This window comes from Phyllostomus hastatus, unplaced genomic scaffold, assembly GCF_019186645.2.
Source record: "Phyllostomus hastatus isolate PE091 unplaced genomic scaffold, TTU_PhHast_1.1 phas_contig_1391, whole genome shotgun sequence".
Lineage (NCBI taxonomy): Eukaryota > Metazoa > Chordata > Mammalia > Chiroptera > Phyllostomidae > Phyllostomus > Phyllostomus hastatus.
This window is the reverse complement of record NW_025333588.1, coordinates 1,102-26,400: the sequence shown is the minus strand read 5'-3', so window position 1 is coordinate 26,400 and position 25,299 is coordinate 1,102. Positions and strand designations below refer to the sequence as shown.

At 38.0% G+C, this 25,299-nt stretch overlaps 1 protein-coding gene across 1 annotated transcript; it reads right to left on the bottom strand.

Moving 5' to 3' along the window:
• Positions 1-843: 843 nt before the first annotated feature.
• LOC123830179 (membrane cofactor protein-like) lies at positions 844-21,967 on the bottom strand (the record flags this gene model as incomplete). The annotated part of the gene is made up of 6 exons (XM_045856165.1): positions 21,844-21,967; positions 14,627-14,815; positions 13,878-13,980; positions 7,472-7,557; positions 6,438-6,635; positions 844-1,026 (listed from the first exon to the last, which is right to left on the bottom strand). Coding segments are annotated over exons 1-6 (883 nt in total), but the record flags the coding sequence as incomplete, so codon positions are not given.
• Between the last annotated feature and the right edge of the window lie 3,332 nt (positions 21,968-25,299).

The window sequence follows — 25,299 nt, the reverse complement described above, 5'->3', positions numbered from 1 at the left end:
GATCATGAAGATAACCTGTAAAGTTATCAGCAGATTGTTTTTAAAATAAAATAATGAAGTTAGTGACATAGAAAGTATGTGTATTGAAAAACAAAGCCATGGGCCTTCCTCGTCACTAGTATTATGACTGGAGTGATGCTGTAAGTCATAAATGAACTTCCTTAAGAGCTTCCTGTATGACAGGCACTGTGCTAAGAGCTCCAAGTGCATCCCACTTTAACTCTACTGTCACCCAGTGAGGAAGGCATTAACTCACTTTACACACGAGAAAACACATTTAAGGTTTATATAACTTGTTCCCACGTTTGTCCTAATGTCTGCAAACTGTGGCAAATAGTTGTAGAATCACTAAGTGTAACAACTACAATGGTTGTGAATGTGTTCTTTCTCCTTTCATTACTAAAAATGATGGATAAGTGTAAATTACCAGATACTTAAAGGATTTTTAAAGTCACCTAGCAGTTAAAGAATTTTGAAAAATACAAGCAGAAAGTACTAAACCTGAGACACTGGAAACTGTAGGTTTTGTATTCAGAGGTGTTGACACTGGAAAAAATAACAAAGACAGGATCAAACTACAGTTAAAAATTTTCATGCTTCAATTTACTATGATAAATGATTGCTTGCATTTTTACACATAAGAAATGCTGAAGAACAGACACCTATGTGATGTATGTAGTATGCTGAGAACCTACAAAAGCACAAATTTTATGTCATACACCTGTCACAGAAATGAATATGAGATAGCATTAATTACAAAAACTGCTTCTTTTCAATTATTCAGTGTCATTGATATTTAATATCTGATAAATAAAACCTAAAAATAAAAGACACCCTTTGTACCTTTAACACATGTTGGCATTTTAGGCTCCCAAGTACCGTTAGGTCCACAGGAGATAGTGTTACTGCCCTCAAGGTAAAAACCCTTCAGGCATTCAACTATAACCATTGTCTTGTAGTAAAATGTTTTTCCAAATCCTGACACCAGTCTTCCATTTGCAAGCGCTGGATATTGACATTTGACCACTGAAAAGCAAAGAAATTCTAGAATTAATGGAAAGCTGTTTTAACGTAGGAATGAAAAAACTAGTGCAAAATAGTAATTTCCCCTAGGGACAAAGAGAGAAGGAATGGAAGGCAGAATGTTAATTTTAAAATATTAAGACTTTATTTGTCATATTTATCATGTTTCCCACCTAGAACAGACTGTCATGATAGATTATTGGTTTCCTATATGTTTTCCCATTACTGACAAATTTTGAGGAAGTCCTGACTACCACATACAATTTTCAGGTACGTTCAAAACAACTTTGGATGCTCTTTAGCTCTAGGGATTTTTTAAAATAAACTTTATGCTGACACTGATTCAGTACCTTGATCTTTTAGAGAGGCAGGAAGTAGAGGCTTGTAAAAAGGTAATATTTGAGCTCAAATGTTGAAAACAAGGTAGCCATGCAAAGATATGCAGAGAGAAAGTCATCAGGTATCAAATATAAGAACTGGGGTGTTCAAGAAATAGAAAAGCCACTGGAGTTAGGACTGTGCTCCAAATATTTTGCACTGAACTCAGAGATCAAAAACATTTTCTATTGTAATCCCACAGGCCTAAAATAAAGTTAAAGCTTGATATTAGCCCTTGTACCCATGTATTCTGGTATTTACCATTCTGCTCTACTTCTGAGCAAGTAAAATGCTGGGCACCACCCTCTAGACTGATTTCAGGATCCAACAATGGGTATGGCAAAATTTGGAAAAAAGTTACAAACAAACAAAAGAAAACGCTGGGCTGCTCATTAAGCACAAGAGAACATGTTATGAGAGTAAATCTGAGCAACACATAAGGGTCCATAATGAGCTGCCCTTTAAGCCAGAAGAGGGCTCTTCCTCCTTGCACATGGACCTGAGTTTCCATCAAGTATCTTTTCCCTTCAACTTGTACAGCTTCCTTTAGCAGTTCTTGCAATTAAATTAGGGTAGTGACTATTCTCTTACCTTCTGTCTCAAAAGGTTGCTGGTTTTTTTTTTTTTTTTAATTTGGCCTTCAGTGTTAAAAGATTTCTCCTTGACAGAGATTTCTGTTACCTGTTTTATTGTTATTTTTTCAACACATTATCAAATAGTATTGTCTTCTTGTGTCCACACTGAGAAGAAGGCAGCTGTCATTCTTACTTAGAGGGATGGGGCAATGTAATAAGTCTCTTTTGTCTCATTGGCTGCTTTTCTTTTTATCTTTTGTTTTCAGAAGTTTAACCAGGATGTGTTTAGTTTAGTGGGGGGTTCTTGATAAATTTAAAACATTTATTTATCCTGCTACAGTCACTGAATTTCCGGGACTTGTGCATTGTTGCTTTGGACATAATGTGGATACTTTTTGAACACTATTTATTCAAATAGTTCCATACTGTTGTCTTCCCTCTTTCTGAAGCCCCATTAACATGCATGTTTGACTGCTTGCTCCTCTTCCCCAGGTTGTAAGTCTCTCTCTCTCTCTCTCTCTACATTTTCAAATCAGGTTGGATATCTATTGCTCTCATTTCATGTTCACTGACCATTTCTGTGTTGTGCTAAACTGCCATTAGTCACGGTAATGATTTTAAGTTAGGTTTACTGTATATAATTGACATGCAGTAAAACCATTTTAAGTGTATAGCTTGTATGAGGTTCAATAAATGCAAATACTGATCATGTAATTTCGAACACAATGGATATAAAAGAGTTCTGTCATTCTCTAACATTTCCTCGTGCCACTTTGTAATCAACTCTCCCCAACAAGCACCTCCAACCACCTTCCCCAACCAGCCAACCATTGATCTGTATCATTAGACTGTTTCTTTTCCAGAGTGTCATAATGGGATTACAACTTCTGAGTGCTGCTAGTTTCACTTAGCATAATGCATTTGAAAATCATTGCTTGTGTCATTGTGTGGATTAGAGGAAGTTTATTGCTTTTTATTGAGGAATGTTAGGCCATTATATGGATGTACCACAGCTGTTCATTCATTCACCAGCTGAGAAGCATGTGGATGTTTCCAATGTGGGGTGATTACAACTAATGCTGCTATGAATATTCTTATATAGGTTTCTATGTGAACATAGTTTAATTTACTTGGATTGCTGCATTGTATGGAAAGTGTATCTTTCACTTCATAAGAAATTGCTAAACAGTGTTCCAAAATGGACCTACCACTTTGCATTCTTAACAACTATACATGGGAGTCCCAATTGCTCCATACCTTTGCCAGAAGATGTTATTTTTATTTTCTTTCTAGTTTTTATTTCCAGCCATTTTAGTAGGTGTTTAGTGATATCTCATTGTAGTTTTAAATTATATTTCTGTATTTATTAATTATACTGAGCAACTTTGCATGTACTTTTTGCTATCCATATGTTTACTTTGACAAAATAGGTGTAACCAAATATTTTTCTCATTTAAAACAATTGGGTTGTTTTTTAATGATTGTGTTTTGAGAGATTTTTATATATTTTGATACATATTAATTATCAGGTATGTGCTTTGGCAATAATTTCTTTCAATCTTTGGTTTATTTTAAAAAATCCTTATAACAATATCTTTTGAGAGCAGAAGCTGTCAGTTCTTTAAAGGATCACAATTTTGCACTTAAGAAATCTTTGGCCAAGTCATGAATATGATCTTATTTTCAAGTACAAGTGTTATAATTTTGACTTTAGGTTAAGTCTAAGATCTGTTTTTTAGTGCATGCTTGAATATGGTGCTAACATGGGTTGTGGTTGTCTTTCATGGCATATTGATGTTCAATTGTGCCTGACCTTTACCTTTTATTTCACTGAATTTGTTTGTACATGTGTGATAAAATCAATTGGGCCCATATGAAAGGGGCTCTTCCAGATTGTCTATTCTGTGCCATTCTTTTCTATTATATGCATTGTAGTGTGTTGTATAAGGCTTGACATCAGATAGAATGAATCTTTTATTTTTTTCAAAATTATTTTGACTCTTCTAATGCTTTTATTTTTCCATATAAATTTTAGAATCAATTTATCAATTTTTATGAAACATACGCTGGAATTTTTATTGGAATTATACTCAATTCCAATATCAATATAATTAAGATATTGATTCCTGTAACCCATGAACAATGAATTGCTCACTATTTACATCTTCTTTAATTTTTTAAGTGTTTAGTTGTCCTAACCATTGAAACATTGCATAAGTGTTGTTAGATTCATTTGTATCTACTTTATGCAGCTCAGAGTTATAAATGATACTTTTCACATTTCTAATCATTTATTGCTAGTTATATACATACTGTTGATTTCTGTACATTGATTGAGCTTGTGTCTTGCAACCATGGTAAGACTTCGTTCACTCTTTCATGTTTTCCACACAGATAATCATGTCATAACCAAATAAGTCCATTTTATTTCTCCCTTTCCCTTATGTATGCTTATTTCTATATCTTGCCTTATTGTACTCAATAGAACCTTCAGTACATAATGATGGACAGAGTGGTAGGAGTAGACATCCTTGTCTCATTCCTACCTCAGTTGCAAAGGAAATATTTTGTCAAGTGTATTGTCTGTGTATTCTTGTAGGTGCCTTTTATGAGGTTGAGGTAGTTAAATTCCTTCTATTCCTAGTTTGCTAAGGAGCTTTACCATGAGAGATGATGAATTCTGTCAAATTCTGTTATGAAGATTATGTGTTTTTTCTTCTTTAGAGTCTCTGTAGAAGGTAAATTATACTGCTTAAGTTTTGAACTTAGATTCATGGAAAAAATCTTACTTGATTATGATCCATTCTAATTTTTCTATATGACAGAATTTGATTTGTTTAATGGTTTTGGTTCTGTGTTCATAGTGGATATTGTTTTTAATTTTCCTGCAATGTTTTGCTTGGTTTTGGTATCAGGGTAATGCTGTCCTTATGGGATGAAGTGAGAACTATTTCCTCTTACAGTATTTTATTGAAGAGTTTATGTAGAGCTGTTATTATTTATTCCTTAAATGTTTAGTAGAATTCCTAGTGATGACATGGGGCGTGCATTTCTCTTTGTGAAAAGGCTTATGTGTCAAATTTGTTGGCAGAAAGTTGTACGTTATTCCTTTATTGTCCTTTAAGTGTGCAGAATATTTAGTGATGTTTTCTTCTTCATTGTTGATATTGGTGGTCTGTATCTTCTGTGTTTTTTCTCAGACTCACTACGGGTTTATCCATCTTACTGCTCTTCTCCAAGAACCAGGTGTTGGCTTTCAATGATTCTCCCTACATTTTTCTGTTTTCAATTTTATTGATTTCTGCTTTGATTATTTTCTTCTGTTTCCTAGGTCTGAGCTCAATTTGCTCTTCTTTCTTAGTTTCTTAAAGTTGAAAGCTTAGATGATCAAATCTGAAACTTTTCTCTTGTCCTAATATAAGTATTTCATGCTATGAATATCTGTCTTAGCAATGCTATTGCTGTACTCCAAAACTTTTAAAATGTTGATATATTCTGTTTTCATTTTTATTCAATTCAGAACATTCTAATTTTCCCTATGACTACTTTTATTGTGGTTTAGTTAGAAGTGTTGTGCATAGTTTTTAAATATTTGGGGGTTTCACAGATATGTTTTGACTTCTACATTCATTCCATTGTAAAGATACTCTACTGTGAATAATTTCAGTTTCTGAAATAAAAAAAATTTAAAAACATATTGCCTAGAATATGGTACTAAAGATTGTTCCATATGCACTTGAAAAGAGAAAATATTTTGCTGTTTTTTCACTGGTTCCTTTTGTTCAAGAGTCAAATACCCTCCAATGTCTCCCTGTTGTTGGCCATGCTTAAATATCTTTAACATTGTTGTTTAAGTATAGGCAAATTTTTGAGATATTGTGGGTTTGTTTCAGACTATAGCAATAAGTGAGAATCCAAGTAAAGCAAGTCACAATTGTTTTTCTGGTTATGGTATTGCCTTCAATTTGCAAAAAAATGTGATGTGTGCAAAGCACAATAAGGCAAAACACAATTAAACAAGATATGCCTATATATGTGGTCCAGAGTTTATCAGTCTTGTTGGTGAGAGGGTTAGTCTTTTACAATTTATTCTCCCAGTTCCTTTAGCCAGATCTCACAAGTATAAAGAGCTGTCATACTTGTCATATAATAACATAAAACTTTCTTAAAGCCAATGTGTGATTTTTGATGTTTTTGAACCAGAAAATTTCAATTCACGCATATACATAGTAATTAACAATGTCTAAACAGGAATACCAAAAAACATGTGGTGTGAAGAGTGGGCAATTCTACAACTAGAATTATTTTTTATTCTGCTTGACACATATTCAATTAAATTAGAAGCCAATTTAACAGGGAAAACAAGCAAAATGTCTTTTTAAAAAACTTGTTTACCAAAAAATTAGTAAAATTTCCTACACTATTTATGAATGAGAGGGAAATAAATTGAAATATTTTTACCTTTACATTCAGGAGGGTCACTGCTCCAGTGGTCATGCCCAGAACAGATAAGCCTGCTCTCTCCAACAAGGGAATATTCATCTGGTCCATTTGAAGGATTGCAAGCATAAATTACTACTTCATTATATTCATATGTATCCTTGTGGCTATTGGTGTATGTTCCATTTGCTATTTGTCCAGGTGGTTTACACAAAATTTCTTAAGGAAAAAAATGGACATAAAAGGTAAAATGAGAAAGATTAAATGTGTATTAGTAATGTCCTATGAACTACCTTCAATAAATTCAATAATATAGGATTTTTACAATCTAGTTGTGAATCCATTATTGGGTTAAAAGAGAGTTTCTTTGAGAAAATTTACCATCTCAACTTAAACCACTAATACAGAAACAAAAGTTTAGAATAAAACCTGTTTTTATAAATACCCATATAAGATACCTAAATAAAATACCTGTATTTATCTGTAAGGCCATGCTAAGTGTTTTTTTTTTCTCATCAAAACAGATGCTGACAATTTAATGAGAATATATACTTCTGATTAAGAAATACTCAGTGCCAGTTGAGAAATGCTAACATCCCTTCTTAAACCAATAATTTACAGGTAGGCCAAGACTTTATTGTCTCTTTTTCACTGTCATCCAGAAGAGTGTACAGTGAAATTTTCCAGTGGCTTCACACTGTTTGATGATGCAGTGGAGTGAATCTGGAGGTCTTCCTTTAAGTCAGGCACTAAAGAGATTCAAGAATGTAAAGCAGTGGCATTCTTTTCCATGTTTGTTTTGGAAATTTTGATTTTAAACAAAAAATGTGTTGCATATGTTAACATGTATTGAGTTTACTGTTTTTAAAAATGAATTAGTAAGTGATTATTTAGAAAACTTCTGTTTTAATTCCAATATAAAGAATATCAGTAGCACTAACCCACCTGCAGAAGAGCTCCGTGTGGGTCTTTGTTCATTGTAAGGCATAAAGGAGTCCCCAGGGGACAGAGTTTGAGCACTGCTGCTCTAAATTCTCAAGAGAGAATATACTTACTTTCACACTGTGGGGGATTTCCACTCCATTCCACAGTAGTTCCAGAAAGCTCACAGTAGAGAATTTTTGTCCCAATTAAGTAATAACTAAATGAGAAAAGAAATGATTGTTTTCTTTCTCAGTTAACAAGACTACATAATACCAAAGAACTTTTTATGGGGTTGTTTTTCTGCACTACAGTAGCTCCAGGAAGAAGTTTCTTAAGTGGCATTTATAGGACGTGCTAACCACGTCTGCAGTTTTTTTTAAAGATTTTATTTATTTATTTTTAGAGAGGGATGGGAGGGAGAAAGAGAGAGACAGAGAGAAACATCAATGTGTGGTTGCTGGGGGCCCTGGCCTGCAACCCAGGCATGTGCCCTGACTGGAAATCGAACCTGAGATGCTTTGGTTTGCCGCCCGCACTCAATCCACTGAGCTACGCCATCCAGGACCACATCTGCAATTTAATGAACTAAAGAGATTCTTCACATGAACACATATTGGCCTGGAGCAAAATGTCTGTAGAAATCTGTCATGCCTGACAGACTGGGGCTTGCTGCCTCTGGCAGTCAGATCACATGTCCACTTCTATGTCCTTGCTCACGCCATTCTGCTCAGTCAGGACAACAACTGAGTGGAGAGATTTGGTGCAAGAGCTCATCTTTCTGGATTTGAGTCCCAGCTCCAAGTCTGACTTGTTTTTTGAGCTTAGGCAAGTCCCTTAATGTTTCTCGATCTTAAATTCCTCACCTATGGAAATGGTATATATATTGTGGGGTTGTTTTGAGTAGTAGGTAAGTTAACATTTGGAACGCAATGAGTGCTAGGCAAGTTTTGGGTGTGACGCATATTTTTCGGTTTGGAGTATCTTCTTAAGAATGGCTCAGGAAGACCCCTACCTGATGAAACTTTTTATTTGACAGTCTAAGGGAAAACAGGTCAGTGCCCTTGTCTCAATAGCCAGGTATTGCGTGTTTTAAAAATCCTCGCAACACAGCAGTGTGCCTCTTGCGGCACACTGGTTAAAAATTGCTGGTGTGTGTATTAACCTTTTGGTGCTTCACAATATGCCTCACAGGCTCTCTCTATATTACTAGTGATGGGATATTCTCACTTGATCAAATTAAAAAATAGTCAGTAAAACTTCCTGTACTTGCTTCCGGCTGAATTTTCCCCCAAGGCTCATCATCAATTCTATATTATAATATATTAGGAGAGAATTCTGGGATCATGGCAGGATAGGAAGCACCAAAAATATGTCTTCCCAGCTAGACAATAACTCCATTGTTAGAATCTGCCTGACGTAACTATTTGGGAACTGTGGAGTCTGCTGAAGGCTTGCAACTTCCAGGAAAGACCTGGTAGGCGAATTGCATTAACATTGGTCACTTTCAGTTCTTAGCACAGTGGTAACTGCCCATTCCACTCTCACAGCAGGCAGCTGTGCTTGTGTTTCTGGAGCAGCCTATAAGCAGCCCGAGGGACCCAGGGCAGGCAAAATGGACCGTGTCCTTGGGGATCTGTGCTCTTATATTGCCTGCTGTTTCTGATCACAGAGAAGCAGACAGAGAGTTGGGCAGACACTGTTGTCCCCTCCCCCAAGTTGCAAGCCCCATAGTTCCATCTTACATTTTTCACTTCTTCCCCTTTCAGGAGACGGATATTAAAAACTGTAACATTTGAAACCACAGCACATGCCTAGAAAAATCTCAGTTTACATGTTGGGCTGAATCTGAGCACAGAGGCACTTTCAACTATCAAAAGAAACAAACAAACAAATAAACAAGCAAAGAAACAACAAATCCTAGGAAATGGTGAGAATCTGATACCCAGAGTTACCCCCATTATCAGATCCTAATGTTCAGTTCAACCAAAAATATTATAAAGCATATAGAGAAAAAGGTAAGTATCGCCCATTGAAAGGAAAACTAAATCAACAAAAATGTATTTCTGCGAAAAGATATAAGGGGACACGTAGTATAAAAAGAATTTAAGATAGTCATTGAAACTGCATGGACTTCTTTTGGAGGCCATCTTGGTGACAAACCTGCATTTTCCAGTGCCACAGTCTTCGTTTTCTTCATGAGACAGCTGAGTGGCCATTGCAGAGATGTGGATATTTGTGAATACCCAGACGGGCAAGACTATCTATCACTCTCAAGGTGGGGGGCCCAGTGATACTATTGAGAACCTCAAATCCAAAATCAAAAAGGAGTGGATCCTCCTGACTAACAGCATCTGATGTTTGTATGCAAAAGCCTGAAGAGGCACCATACTCTGTCAGACTATAGTTCCAGAAATAGCCTACCCAGCACTGGGAGCCTCACCTGTGGGGTGGCATCAGTGAGCTCCTCCTGCTCCCCAGAAATAACCAGCCACAAGTGTTACAAGTGTTGTGCTTGCCTGTGCCTTTCTGCTGTCAACGACAGCAATAAGAAGTTAGGCCATCCCAACAATTTGTGTCCAAGAAGAAGTTGAAAAGAGGGCTCTCCACAACCTACTCCAATGTAAACAGAGGGGTCTCTGCCAGAGATTCATGGTCCTGGGGCCTCAGTAAAATTTGAGAAAAATAAATGTCTTAAGGATGCTCAAAGAACTACAGGAGGAAATGTATAAAGTGAGGAAAACAATGTGTAAACAAAATGGAAATATAAATTCAGAGGTAGAAATGCTAAAAATAACACCTTTCCAAAAAATTCTGGAGTCCAAAGTTCAGCTAAAATAAAAAATTCTATAGATGAATTAAATACAGTTTTGAGCAGGAAGAAGGAAGAAGCAGCAAACTTGAAGATGGACAATGAACAATATTTCGTCTGAGAAACAAATTGAGAAAAGATTTAAGTGAAGGGAACCTAAGGGATCTGTGGGACCTGTGGTACACCAGTAAGCAGACCAACATTTATGCACTATGGGAATCCCTGAAGGAAAAGACAAAGAGAAAGGCACTGAGAGAATTTTAAAGAAATAATGACTAAAAGCTTCCCAAACTTGATAAAAGGCATGACTATACATGTCCAAAAAGCTCATCAAACTCCAAGTAAAATGAAATCAAAGACCCACAGTAAGACCCATAATAATCAAACTTTCCAAAGGCAGCGATGAAGAGAGAATTCTGAAAGCTGCAAGGGAGCAGCGAATCATCCGGTACAAAGGATCCTAAATATGATTATCAGCAGATGTCTCATCAGACACCTGGGAGCCAGAAGACATTGAAGTAGGAGACTCAAAAGGGCCCTGGCTGGCCTAGCTCAGTGGATTGAGTGCAGGCTGTGAACCAAAGTGTCGCAGGTTCAATTCCCAGCCAGGGTACATGCCTGGGTTGCAGGCCATAACCCCAGCAACTGCACATTGATGTTTCTCTCCCTCTTTCTATCTCCATCCCTTTGTTCTCTAAAAATAAATAAATAAAATCTTTTTTTTTTTAAAGGAGACTCAAAAGGGATCAGAAAAAATGGTCAACCAAAAATCTTCTACACAGCAAAACTGTGTTTCAAGAGTGAGAGAAATACTAAGACAGTCCCAGAAATAAAAAGTTAAGAGAATCTGTTATCACTATATCTCACCTGCAAAAAATGCTCCAGAGTGTCCTAAAAGGTGAAATTAAAGGACACTAGAGAGTAACTAATGCTGTATAGGCCAACATCTCCCTACAGGTACATACACAAGTAACTACTCAAGCTAGCATTATTGTGACAACAGTTATAAACACGTATCATTTTCTATGTGATTAAGAAACTAATCTCACAATGAAAATAAATAATGAAGAAGAAGCCAGTATTGCAATTATTATAGAAGAATGAGATGGAGCTGATGGAATCCATTGTTGTAATTTTTTGAAGTTAAGTTGGTATAAATTCAAAGTGCAGTGTTATAACTCTAGGATGTTAAATGTAATCCCTATGGGCACCACAGACAAAATCACTATACAATATACACAAAAAGAAATGAGAAAGGAATTCCAACATTTCATTATAAAAATCAACTAATAAAAACCAGGAATGCACAAAATGAAGGGCAAAATAAAAAGCTTTCAGAAAACAAATAGCTCCCTTCTTGTCAGGAATTACTTTAAATTTCAGTGGATTATACACTACAACCAAAAGGCAGATATGGGTAGAATGGATAAAAAAAACAAAAGATCCAACTTTATGCTGTCTACAGGCAACTAACTTGAGATTCAAGGACATGAACAAGTTGAAAGTGAAAGAATGGAAAAAGATGTTCTGTGCAAATTGTAACCAAAAGAGGGCAGAATGGCTGTACTAATTCATGTTGGGAACCACCCTGCCTGGTATCAGAAGCTGTAACCCCTGCCTAGGCAAAGGCTGAGGGAATGGCCTTGGAACCAAAGGCCAGCAAGGAGACAAAAGCTTATCTCCCTTGCAGGAGTGCTGCTTCTGCTGCTTCATTCATAACTGAACACCAAAGCTTGGTCGGTTAGCCAAAGACAGGTAAGATTCCCCAAGGGGGAATATCTAAGACAGGCACGATCACATGGGAGGCCCCCAAAGAAGGACTTTGGGGACTACAGCAAAAGGGCGTGATGGACCCTCGCTCCTCAGCTTTAAAATAGCCTGAGTCCTCATCATCTGGGAGAAAATCTCCTTATCTTTTGGTTGCCTTAGTTCCCTTGCTCCACCTAAGCCTGAAATAATGACAGGCTGGTACAGCTCTGTGCTGAAAAGGGTGGATTCCTTGGGTGATCAGGCCTAAGAAAGAATATGTAAATTACTGTGAAACCTGCTTTGTTTAGAATGCTCTCAGTTGAATGAGAAGGGTCCAAGGAAGAAGAAAGTTTGTTCCTTAAAGTTTTACAGCTCTTTGACCCTGACTCAAAATAGGCCCTCAGACTTCCTTGTTATCTACTGTTTGATCCTTACTTCCTAGCAATGAGTAATGAGCTTTTACCTGAATTCTTCTGCAAACAAAACCAATAAAAAGCCCAAGCAGCACCCTCCAGGAGAGAAGGTGGGGAAGGCGCTCCCCCACGTGAGTAGTGGCCCTGCTGTTCCTATTCCCCCCACAAGACCTGGTTGTCTTTGTGTGTGTTTTTTCCATGAGCCATCTTCAGCGTTCAGTGATGACTGCTGGCCAGTGACCCACGCATCAAATTCAGACAGAACAGTCTGAATTGAGAAAGGTTATAAGACACAAGAAGCACATCATATTTTAATAAGTTTTATGTACTTTAAGAAGATATAATAATTATAAACATTTATGCAGGTACTGACAAACTTTCAAAATATGTATAGCAAAAACTGACAAGTGAAGGAAGAAATACACATTTTTGCATAATAGGCCTATCTCCAATAATAGTTAAAGACTTTAATATCAAAATCACAATAATAGATAGCAAAAGACTGAAAATAAGGAAAGAGGACTTCAACAATACAGTTAATCAGCTAGATTTCACAGTCATAAAGCACCATAGAACAGAATACACATTCTCCTCTACGTGCACTTGGGACATCTTCCAGGATAGACCATAGGATCAGTCACAAATTAACATTAACTATCCAAAAGGATTGAAACAGATAGAAATCATATCAAGCAGCTTCTCTGACCACATAGGATAAAGTTGTTCAACATAAACCTTCACATCCTGAAGCTTTTCTGAAAGACCAGATTCATTGAGTAGCCACACGCTGGTCAGGGAAAAACACAAACAAAAACAAAACAAACCAGGTCCTGGGACATGTGGTCTGAACTACCAGCAGCAGGGACAGATGCAGAAGGCAAACATTTCTGCCATCCTGCATTTAATGGGGTTCTTTTTATAGTTTTAAGGAGAAAGATATAAATTATTTTGAAGGAATTCACCCTTGCTGTAGAAAAGGGGGTGCAGAAGAGGAATAAGTGGGGTAGTTCTGGGACAGGTGCAGAGTCTGTAGAGAAAGAAATGATGGGAGCCCTTTGAGTGTTGGATGGCAATAATCTGAAAAGTTCATGTGCAAGCAGGATGTGGTGAAATCTGGTGGTCAGCAACTCCTTTTGAAATTAAGAGCTGTAACAGCTCTTCTATTAACACTATTCTGAAATAGCTCTGGAAGCTGATTCAAAGTTTCAACATACATTCCAGAAAGTGAGCAGTCTTAGTTTCTGCCCTTGGCTTACTCCCTGTCTCTCCTACCCACCCTCAAGCCTTCTGTAATTTAATTTGGGACCATGTCATTATGATTACTACATTTTTAACGCCTACAATAGACTTATTATTACATATAGTATTATATGACTTTGCTTTCCTTTCATTTAAATTTCTATGTATTACACACTGATCTCCACAAAGAGCCCAAGAGTTGATTGGCTGTAAATACAACTTGTCACACAGAAAGCAAGATGAAATCAATGTTATGGAAATGCTTAGGAGAGAACCAAACAGAAATAAAACTAGTAACATTTACCTTATCTCTCTAGAGCAACTTACCCGTCATTACAAACATAGTGAGCCTGTGAACCAAACTGGTAAGTTCCATTTACGTAGACCACTTGACCATTTGTGGGATCTCCTAGCTGTGGGCATGGTTTTTCTAAAAAAAAAATTCAAATTTGTTGTTTTACACCAATGTCAACACAGATTTGAATCAAAATTAAAAGTCTACATTGCTTTATTAAATTCATGGAAATAGTTTCTTTCTTATTTGTCTTTATTAAATTTATTGGGGTGACATTGGTTACTAAGTTTATATAGGTTTCAAGTGTACATTTCTATGGTACATGATTTGCATATTACATTGTGCACCCACCACCTAAAGTCAAATCATTTATGTCGCCAGGTATTTGGTCCTCGTTACCCTTTACTACCTTTCCCCACCAACCCCCTTCCCTCTGATAACCACCAAAATGTTGCCTTTGTCTATAACTTTCAGTTTTATATCCCACATATGAGTGAAGTTATAGGATTCTTAGCTTTTTCTAACTGACTTATTTTGCTTAGCATGTTATTCTCAAGTTCCACCCATGTAGTCACAAGTAGCTGAACTTAAGAATCACATTTCTCCAGAGAATCGATATCCAAATTAAAAATGTCCTGGAGATTTTCAAAGCCTGAAAAAATACATTGCTATCTAAAATCTAACTTCACACAAGAAAACCATCATTTCAGTAGAGAACTATGAAGTCTAAAATATGTGGAAGTCTCTAGATCAATAAAAGTAAACAGTTTTGTGTACTTACTTGTACAAGCCTCTTGGAGAGGTTCCCATGTGTTATCAGACCGACAAACAGAAGACACGGGAAGACGAGGAACAGTACGCATGTATCCTGGACGACACTGATATTCTACACTGTCCCCAGATTGATAAACGTCATTAGAACCACCTTGGAGCATCATAGATACATATCTTGGTGGAGCACCACAGGCATCTAGGTATAACAGAATGAGAACATGAAAGTAAAGCATTTTCTCCTTTTCGCCCAGCCATGGATTATACCCTGGCAGCAGGCAGGTAGGACAGAATAAAGGGAAAGGTTGTTGGCAAGGTTTTAAGTGATTGTTGTGTGCTTTTACAGGATGATGTGCCACACCTGATTTAAGCAACATTCCATCAGCTTTCAGTTTCTTAGAGAGTAAGGTGAATATTCATTCAACAGTAAATTGAAGAGACAGCAGCAATATTTTTGGTTTTAAAAGATATTTATAAGTATGCAACCTTCACTGTTGTTTTCTGAATTCATTTCACACTTACCTCTCTCCTATAGCCCTTGATCAGATTACCCTTCCACAGTTTGAAACACAGACAGATGATGATGACGTCTTGTCACTTCAGGCACAGATTTCTCTTGGTATGCAAGTGCCTGAGGTCAGGGACAATAGGCCTTTTCCTACTATACTCTGCACCTAGTGGGTGCTCAAGAAATGCTATCATAAGCACTGACTGTTAAATAATCATTGCACATTTCATAGATCAAAATCTGGACTAAACTATTTCAAACTGTAAGACTTCATATGTTTCGTATCAGTGAACTGAGCACTTTGTAAGTGAATAGATGCCAATTAAATATCAACATTTATAACTTTAACATTATTTTAAATATAGTTTATTCTTCCCTCACTAATCCATGGGTCATGCTTGGCCTGAAAAATTCTCTGAGGCAGCTGTTTGGTCATATCATTATGCCATTAGAATTTTTTACTTCTTATTTCTTTCAGTAGTAGTTTTTTCCTCCCTAGAATACTGTTGCTTCTACTTTAGCAATTCTTCTTCCTCTAAATTGTCTGTGGGCTTGAAAGCCTAACAAATGTGATAAAACTATTAAGTAAAATAATGTACTGAAGACGCATAGAGTCCTAAAGAGCTAGAAGAATGCAGAGGCCTCTCCTACCAGGTTAAGGACCTAAGGAGAAAGCGGGTAGATCTGTGTTGATCCCTGAGAAACTTTTCTGATTCCCTGAATTGGTTTTATATCACAATAATGTTAAACTTTAAAAGACACATATTTGCACTTCTAACAAATAACAAAATTTATATGACATTTGAATTGAATTCACTGGAGTAACATTGGTTAATAACATTCCATACATTTCAGGTGTACAACATTGGAATAGCACATCTGTGTACTCTACTGTGGAGTTTAGTCTCCTTCCCTCCCTTCCCTTTAACTTCAATGTGCCCCCACCATCACTCTTCCCTTCCAGTTACTGCCGTTTTGTTGTCTGTAAGTGTTCTTTTTGTTTGCTTTGTTTGTTCATTTGTTGCTTTTTGTTTTATATCCCACATAGGAGTGAAATCACAGTTTTTGTCTTTTTCTGGCTACTTACTTCCTTAGCATAATACTCTCAAGATCCATCCATGTTGTTTCAAATGACAATATTTAATCTTTTTATGTGGCTGAATAGTATTCCATTGCATATATATACCTCATCTTCTTTATTCAATCACCCATTAAAGGACAGGTAGTTTGTTTCCATGTCTTGGTTACTGTGAATAATGCTGCAATGAACATAAGGTACCCTCTATCTTAATAAATGCTTTCAAACTATTCTGGTAGATGACGAGATGAGGGATTGTTGTATCATATGTTAGCTCTATTCCTAATTTTTTTGATGAACCTTCATACTGTTTTTTATAGTAGCTGCACCAATTTACATTCCCACCAGAAGTACATGAGGTTTCCTCTTTCTCCATAACCTCTCCAATACTTGTTATTTCTTGTCTTATTGATAGTAAACATTCTAAGAGGTGTGAGGTGGTATCTCACTGTGGTTTTGATTTGCATCTCTCTTATAGCTAGTGATGTCGAGTATCTCTTAATATATTGGAGGCCATCTTGGAAAATTGTCCAGGTCCTCTGCCCATTTTCTAAGCAGATTGTGTTGTTGAGCTGTATGATTTCTTCATATATTTTGAAAATCAGCACCTTGTCAGAGGTATCTTTTCCAAATATTTTTTCCCATTCAGTTGGTTGCCTTTTTGTATTATTAACAGTTTCTTTTGCTGTGAAGATGGTTTTAAATTAGGTATTGTTCCATTTATTTAACTCTTTGTTTCCACTTCCTATGCCTTTGGAGCCAAGTTTACAGAAATCCTTCTGAGACAAAAGTTGATAAATTTAATAGTTATCTTTTCTCGTATGTATTTTATTGTTACACGTCTTATATTCAAGTCTTTAATCCATTTGAAATTAATTCTTGTGTATGATGTCACATAGAATTCTAGTTTTATCTTTTTGCATGTGGCTTTTCAGTTTTACCAGTATGTTTCTTAAATTATATTTTATTGATTATGCTCTTACACTTGTCCCAATTTTCACCTCCTCCAACCAGCTCTCCCCACTCCCTCAGGCAATCTCACACTGTTGTACACGTACACGGGTCATGCATATATGTTCTTTCTTTACATCTCCGTGAGCATTGTGTAAGTACCCATTTGCACTTCTTTTACTCATGTCTCCAACCCTCCATCCATCTGACACCCATCAACCTGCTCTCTGTATGTGATCCTGTTTCAGTTCTGCTTCTTTTTTATTTTGTTTTTTTAGAATCAATTGTTGATAAATATGTACGTATTGCCATTTTATTGTTCATATTTTTTAATTTTCTTCTTCTTTTTGAAGACCCTTTAATATTTCATACAATACTGGTTTGGTGGTGATGCACTCTTTCAGATTTTTCTTATCTGGGAATCTCTTTATCTGCCCTTCAATTCTATATGATAGCTTTGCTTGGTAGAGTAATCTTGATTGTAGGCCCTTGCTTTTCATCACTTTGATATTTCTTGCCAATCCCTTCTAGCCTTAACATTTCTTCAAGAAGTCAGCTGACTGCCTTATGGGGGCTCCTTTATAAATAACTAACTGGTTTTCTCTCGCTGCTTTTAAGTTTCTCTCTGTCTTTAACCTTTGGCATTTTAATTATGATGTGTTCTGATGTGGGCCTCTTTGGGTTCATCTTGTTTGGATGTCTCTGTGCTTCCCGGCTTGTATGTCTATTTCCTTCACCAAGTTAGGGGAGTTTTCTGTCATTATTTTTTCAAATTAAATAAAGAACAATGTACAGGGAATCAACAGTATTGTTGATTTCCAATTTCTGTCTCTCTTCTCCTTGTAGCTCCCCCATGGTATGAATTGTAGGTATGCTTGAAGTTGTCCCAGAGTCTTTTTAAACTGTCCTCATTTTTTTTTCATTTCATTTTTTTTCTTGCTGTTCTGATTGGTTGTTTTTTGCCTCCTTACATTTCACATCACTGGTCTGATTCTTGATCACTGATTTGATTCTTCACTTCATCCACTCTACTGTTGATTCCCTGTACATTGTTCTTTATTTAATTAGTGTATGCTTCATTTCTGACTGGAGTTTTTTTATGCTGTTGAGATTCTCATTAAGTTCCCTGAGCATCCTTATAACCAGTATCCCGAAGTCTGCATCTAGTAGCTTGTCTGTCTACATTTTGTTTATTTTTCTTTTCTGGAGTTTGTTCTTTTTTTTTTTCATTTGAACCTTGTTTCTTTGTCTTCTCATTTCAGCAGCCTCCCTGTGTTTTTTCCTATGTATCAGGGAGAGCTGCTACGTCTACCAGGCTTGGCATAGTGGCCTAATGTAGAAGGTGTCCTGTAGAGTGCAGTGGCACAACCTCATATTACCCAAGCTGGGTACTTGAGGTGCACCCACTGTGTGAGATGTGTGCATCCTCTTGTTGTAATTGAGCCTTGATTGGTGTTATTATGTCCAAGGTCAGCTACCATCTCTGTTCTGTTCGAGGTCACACAGCATGAGCTACAAAGTGTTCTGCTGATGGCTGTCACTTGTGCTGGGCTTGGAGGTGCCCAGGCAAGGCCAGGCTGTGAACCAAGGCTGGGCTGGGGCAATTTAGTAAGCAGTATGGGGCTTGTTGAAACCAGATGCTTCTTGTTTGAGAGAATTTATGAAAATCTGGTGCATGGGCCAAGATAAGTCACTTGCATGGTAAAGCCACTGGAAACAGTTTGGGTAGGCCCAGAAGTTGGTTGTGGCAAGGTCTTAGGGAATCACCAGGGTGGGGCAAACTGTGTGAGCCAGGTTGATGGAATGTCAGATACAGTGCCTGCCTGCTGGCTCTGTGGCTGTTGGTGGGAAAGGGGCTTAAAAAGGATCAGTGGCCTCTGCCAGCACTTCTGTCTGGAAGAAAGCTGTCCCTCAGCAGTTACCCTGATGCCATACATTTCACTTCTTCTGTGTATGTCTCTGGTGACTTTCAATCTGCTGCTTCTGTGCTGGGGGCTCCAGAGGGAGTGAGTATGAGTAATCTGTGTGTGGGCCCTTTAAGAGGAACTGCCAGGGGAGTGCGTGCATTTTCTGTCATTCACAGCCTCAATCCCTGCTAGTTTTACAACCAGAAGTTGTGGAGATTACTCTTCCTGGCACCTAAACCCTGAGTTGGGAGGCCTGGTGTGGGGCTGGGACCCTTCACTCCTGAGATATCTCTCCGCAATTTTGTCCGACACATTAGGGCATGGGACCAGCCAATTCTTTGTCTCTGTCCCTCCCTACCATCTCAATGGTTATTCGGTAGTTTAGTTGTAATTTTCATGTGGTTGAGGCACGCTGTGTTTTACCTGTGCTGCCATCTTGACCAAGTACCAGTGCCATTTATTGAAGAGACTTTTCTTTCACCATTACGTTTTTGGCTTCTTTGTCAGGAATTAGTTGTTCTTAAATGTGTGGGGTTATTTCTGTGCTCTGGATTCTGTTCCATTATTCTGTCTGTCTGTTTTCCTGCTAATACAATACTGTTTTGGTTATTGTGGCTTTGTAGCATAGATTGAAGTCAGGGTGTGTGATACCTTCAGTTTTGTTCTTTTTTCTCAAGATTGCTGGCCTATTCAGGATCTTTTGTAGTTTCATAAAATTTGATGATTTTTTCCTATTTCTCTGAAAAATGCCATTGGGACTTTGAGGGGATTACATTAAATTTTGTATACTGCTTTAGATGTATGTGTAGTTTAATAATATTAAAGCTTCCAGTGCACGAACATTGAATATCTTTCCATTGTATTGTCTTCCTCATTTTCTTTCCACAATGCAATATGAAGCTCCTTCTCATCTTTCGTTAAGCTTATTCCTAGGTATTTGTACTTCCAATTGTAAATAGGATTTTTTTTCATTTCTCTTTGTTATTTTGTTGTTAATATATAAGAACACAATGGACTGTGTACATTAATATTGTATCCTACAACTTGCAGTATTTGTTCATTTTTTTAATGGTCTTTTGGTGGAGTATTTAGGGTTTTTTTTATATAGAATTTTGTCATATGGAAATAGTGACAGCTTCACTTCTTCACAACCAATTTGGATGACTTTTAGTTTGTCTTCTTGCCTATATTCTCTGTGTAGAACTTCAGTACTGTGTTGAATAACAGTGGTGAGAGTGGGCATCCCTGTCTTGTTCCTCACCTTAGAGGAAAAGCTTTCAGCTTTTCACCATTGAGTATGACATTAGCTGAGTGTTGTCATAGATGACCTCTCTTATGTTGAGATACTATGTTTCTGTAAAACCCATTTTGGTTGTGTTTTAGTTATAAATAGATGTTATTTTGTCAAATGCTTTTTCTGCATCTTGAAATGACCATGTGGTTTTTATCTCTTCTTTTCTTTTCTTTTTTAAAGATTTTATTTATTTATTTTTAGGGAGGGAAGGGGGGGGAGAGAGAGAGAGAGAGAGAGAGAGGGAGAGAGAGAGAGAAACATCAATGTGCGGTTGCTGGGGGTTATGGCCTGCAACCCAGGAATGTACCCTGGCTGGGAATCGAACCTGGGACACTTTGGTTCCCAGCCCATGCTCAATCCACTGAGCTACGCCAGCCAGAGCTTATCTTTTATTTTCTTAATGTGGTGTATCACCTTGATTGGTTTGTGAATGTTGAACCATCCTTCCATCCCTGGAATGAACCCCATTTGATCATGATACATGATCCTTTGAATGCTTGGCAGAATTAACCAGGTAAACAATCTGGACCTGGACTTTTTAAAAAACTGTTATTCTATTACAGTTATCCCAATTTTCCTACTTTGCCCTGCTGACCTGGACTTTTGTTTAAGGGGAAAGTTTTTTGATTCCTGTTTCAATTCCTTACTAGTGATCACGCTACTTTGTTTTTTAATTCTTTTTTTTAATTACGTATAGTTAGTATACAATGCAATATTGATTAAATTAGTTTCAGGTATACCATATAATGATTTGATAATTTTATACCTTACAATGAGATCATCCAACTAGTTGGGGGGTGTGGTTTGAGCTGGAATGTGTGGGTCTCCTTGATACAGTTTGCTCAGAGAAGGTCCCATAATACCCTGCTCCCCAATACCCATAAAAGTAAGCAGAGAGCTTCCTTACTCCACACCCTGAACCACTGGACACTTCTGTAAAGCATAAATAACACCCGGCAACACCTGACCTGGGGTTCCCCTGCACAACTCAGTGGGGCACAACACCCCACTCACCAAGGCATTGCCCTGCTAGGGAACACAGCACAAACCCTCCCCCATGGGCACAGCAGAGGCCCTAGCAACCTCCGCACACAACTGAACACTCAAGTGGAAGCCCTTACCTTCAGCACTGGGTCAGTGCTGCCCATCATGATTGATTGGCTTGGTCCCCAAACACCTGCAAGCTTTTAAACAGCTTGGCCCCCTGAAAAACATGGACTGTACCCTGTGCCCCACGAGGCTCAGTGCCTACCACCAAGCAACCCTCACTGCGGGCACTACAGGGTACTCACTGTCTGAATCGCCATAGCACAACCTTGAGCACTGTGGGTAAGCATTCTACCTCCACTCCGCACCATGCGGGTTGACCGTGTCCTCGGCCTCCCACCTGGCCTACTAAGCAAAGTTCCCTCTGCGCTCGGTTCCCGACAGCCTGCTCCCCAACCCGCTTCTGTTTGGTCCCTGACGCACACCCTTTCCCTTCTCCTACCGGAGCTTATAGGTAGCAGGAGCACTAGGGCCACCAAAAGGAGGATCCCAAGAAAGCACGAAGATGAAAAGAGACTCTGGAGGTGGCAGATAGGTGCCTTGTGCAGCTCGTAACACGCCCTCATTTTTCGGGACATCAGCGAGAAATCTGGAGGACAGCGAGTATTCACCTTTTTGAGTGGATGCTGCAGATGTAACAATCAGCAAGCTCAAGAGTCCAATGATATACAGCTGGTGGGCGTGGCCTGGGCTGTGTGGTACGGGGTTAGGCAGGACCAATCAGAGGACTGCAAAGCCAGGATTCAGTGCCCTGGAGGTGCTTTAGGGTTAGGCTGGAAGCCCGCGTGCTGGCAACTGAGTCTCTGCCCATGCCCGTGTCTATCAGGACAGTTACCTATGGGGATGAACATTCGAGATTTCCCGGAAATGGAGGATCACTGCCGCCTCCCACTAAGGCAGGGTGGAAAGGAAACAAGAAGTGGTGGAGTCATCATGGCGGCTTTTCTGAAACACTGGATGGAAGAATAAAGAGCATCGACCTGAAAATAGAAACCCAGAGCCCAGACAGTGAGTCCCCTAAGAGCCAGCATCCTTAAGGTTCTCCTTTTGTCCTGGGGCTTCCAAACTGGCACTTGTGCCAGGGCCCTTGCTCTAATTCGGCATTAGTCAAGCATAATTAGGGACAATACTTGAGATTTTCGTGGTTGAAAGCCTGCCAGATTTCAAGATTACAAAGATGGTTTGGTCACTGCACTCGCAGTCCCAATGGAAATTTTCCCCCTACTACGTTGAGAGGACCCCTGATAAGTTGAATTATTAAACACTGTGCCGTTAAGTGAATTGGGCCTCAGTCTAAGAGGCCCATACTGTTCTGGAAGTAAGTATAACTGAAGACGGAATACACGTGCTTGAAAAAGGTAAGGACAAGGGTTTATTCAATGTCAAATTCCTTGATGCGAGTAAGGCCATGATTGGTGGGATGAATAGGATTGTTAAAAGGGGAACTTTTGTAGGAAACAATGTCAATTCTGGAACATTAAGAATGAGCAAGATTTATTTGTAGATGTAAATCTTTAAGACCAGTAAAAGGGAAAAAGTGCAACATGAGGATGTTAAAGAGCACACAAAAGGACCTGACATTTTTTTCCTTAGTTGGCAAAAGAATCAAAAGCGTCGAGTTGTGAGTAAACATATTGGGAGCAGCCCCACTCTCAAGTTTTGTTTTTGCTGTAATTTGTTGTTGAAAGTTTTAAAATAGACATGACTTTTTAAACCCCCCATTCTTACCTAGAGTTTATCCCAAAGAAATCATCAGAGCTGTGAGCAAAGATGCAGAATTTTGGAAAAATATAAACCCTAAGTGTCTAGTAACAGTATTAAGGAATTTATGGGATGGAATTCTATGCAGCAGGAAGTGTAAACATATCATTGTGAGGAACACTGATATTTTCATAAGTGGATAAATCTCCTAATCAGCTTGTGGCTTTTGGCATTTTTTTAAATGACTAGAATGTATGTTGATACACATAAAAAGATTAGTTGGTAATATACCCAAATTAACTAATACTTGATAGGATTATCCATATTTAAGGTGTTTTTTGTTCTTTTTCAGTTTTCTGTATTGACATGTTACATCTGGAATCAGGTAAAGAAAAAAGAGGTAATAACCCAACTCCTATATCAACATCTGTTTTGTTCATAGAATGGTGTAGGCAGAATCCATATCACACAGGGCTAAGAAATGAGAGGTGGGGAAGGAAATGGAAGCTCTCAGTACAAACTTCAAATGCCAGAAAGGACTCCTCCTGACTAATTGGGCTGAAATTCATAACCAGAGTCAGTCAGCCAGTGTTTACAGAGCCCCTCATGCACTCTTCATTGCAGGGAAGATGCACAGAATGGGCTGCCAAGCCTTCTGCACAGTGTTCCTGCCATCTGAGTTGACCCTTCTAAGAGAGCTCCAATAAGACTGAGACTTTCCCAGTCTAACTGGAGCTGTGCATCTATATCTCCTTTCACATCTTCACCAAAGTGGCTAAACTCTGGCCAGTCAAGACAGTGTGTTTTAGACCAATAAGACTGTGGATTTGGAGTCCTCATTTGCTTGAGAACATGCCAAATCAGGGTCAACTTCTTTAATAAAACTTAGTGTTGACTGATTCTTTGCATTCTAAGTTGGTACATATTTACATTATCCTTTTCAGAGGTGGGAGTAGCAGCATGAATGGACCTGTGAGTGCTCTCAGAGAAGGACTTGCACTGCCCTGATGCATGACACACTAGATTTGTGAAAACCTGAAAGTGAATGGCTAGACAGAGGATAGTTAAGCCATCTTTTAGATGTTGGTCCTGGGAGCTATGCCTCTCCATTTGCACCTGGTAAGCACTTCCAGTTGAAGTTGACTTTCATATTTAGCTTTTACCAGCAAAAGCAATACTGTGGCATGCCATAACCAACACAGCAATTCTGAAACCATTCCAAAACATAAAGGAGAACATTTCTCAGCAAAAACACATTCATTTATTCCCTCTTGGCTTAAAAGAAAATGTATTACAAACCACATTCCATAAGTAGATTTGAAAGTAAAAAACTTTTATTTCTCATTATAATGGTGAAGACAGAATTTCATGTTAATAGCATAGGCTTAAAAATCACTTACATTTGATACTTGTTCACCCAAAGGCAAACAAAACAGAGTTAGAATGTTAATAGTAACCAATTCTGCCACAATAAGTTTTATTAAAAAAAAGAGAAGAGCTTTGGATATCAATTAGTTGAGTCCTCAATTTTCTGATGAAAAATGTAAAGCATGAGGTTAACAGAAATGCACAATAAAATAAGCTAGTGTGGGTAATATGGCATTTGATCCTAGTTAATATGTGTATGTAGAATAGTATATACAGTTATCATAGATAACTAATATGAGAAAAAATCTCATGTATTTCTTTTTTAAAACTTATTTTTGATTATATTTCTTTCCATTACCATTTGTCCCCCTTATACTCTCCTCCCTCATCAATCACCACACTTTTGTCCATGACCATGGGTCCTTTTCCCCTTTTGCTCTGTCTCTCCATGTTCTAAAGCCCCCAGTCCCACAGCTGTCAGCCTGCTCTCTCTATGAGTCTGTCTCTATTTTGCTTGTTAGTTCAAGTTGTTCATTAGATTCCACCTGAGTGAAATCATGTGGTATTTGTCTTTCTCTGACTGGCTTATTTCACTTACAATCATTCTCCAGGTCCATCCATGCTGTCACAAAGGGTAAAATGTAGAATACCTGCATAGTAGTGGTATTCCATTGTGTAAATGTCCCCTAGTTATTTTATCCACTCATCCACTGATGGATATTTGGGTTGCTTCTATATCTTGTCAAGTGTAAATAATGCTGCAGTGAACATAGGGGTGCTTTTGTTCTTTTGAATTAGTGTTTTGGGTCTCTTTGGATACATTCCCAGA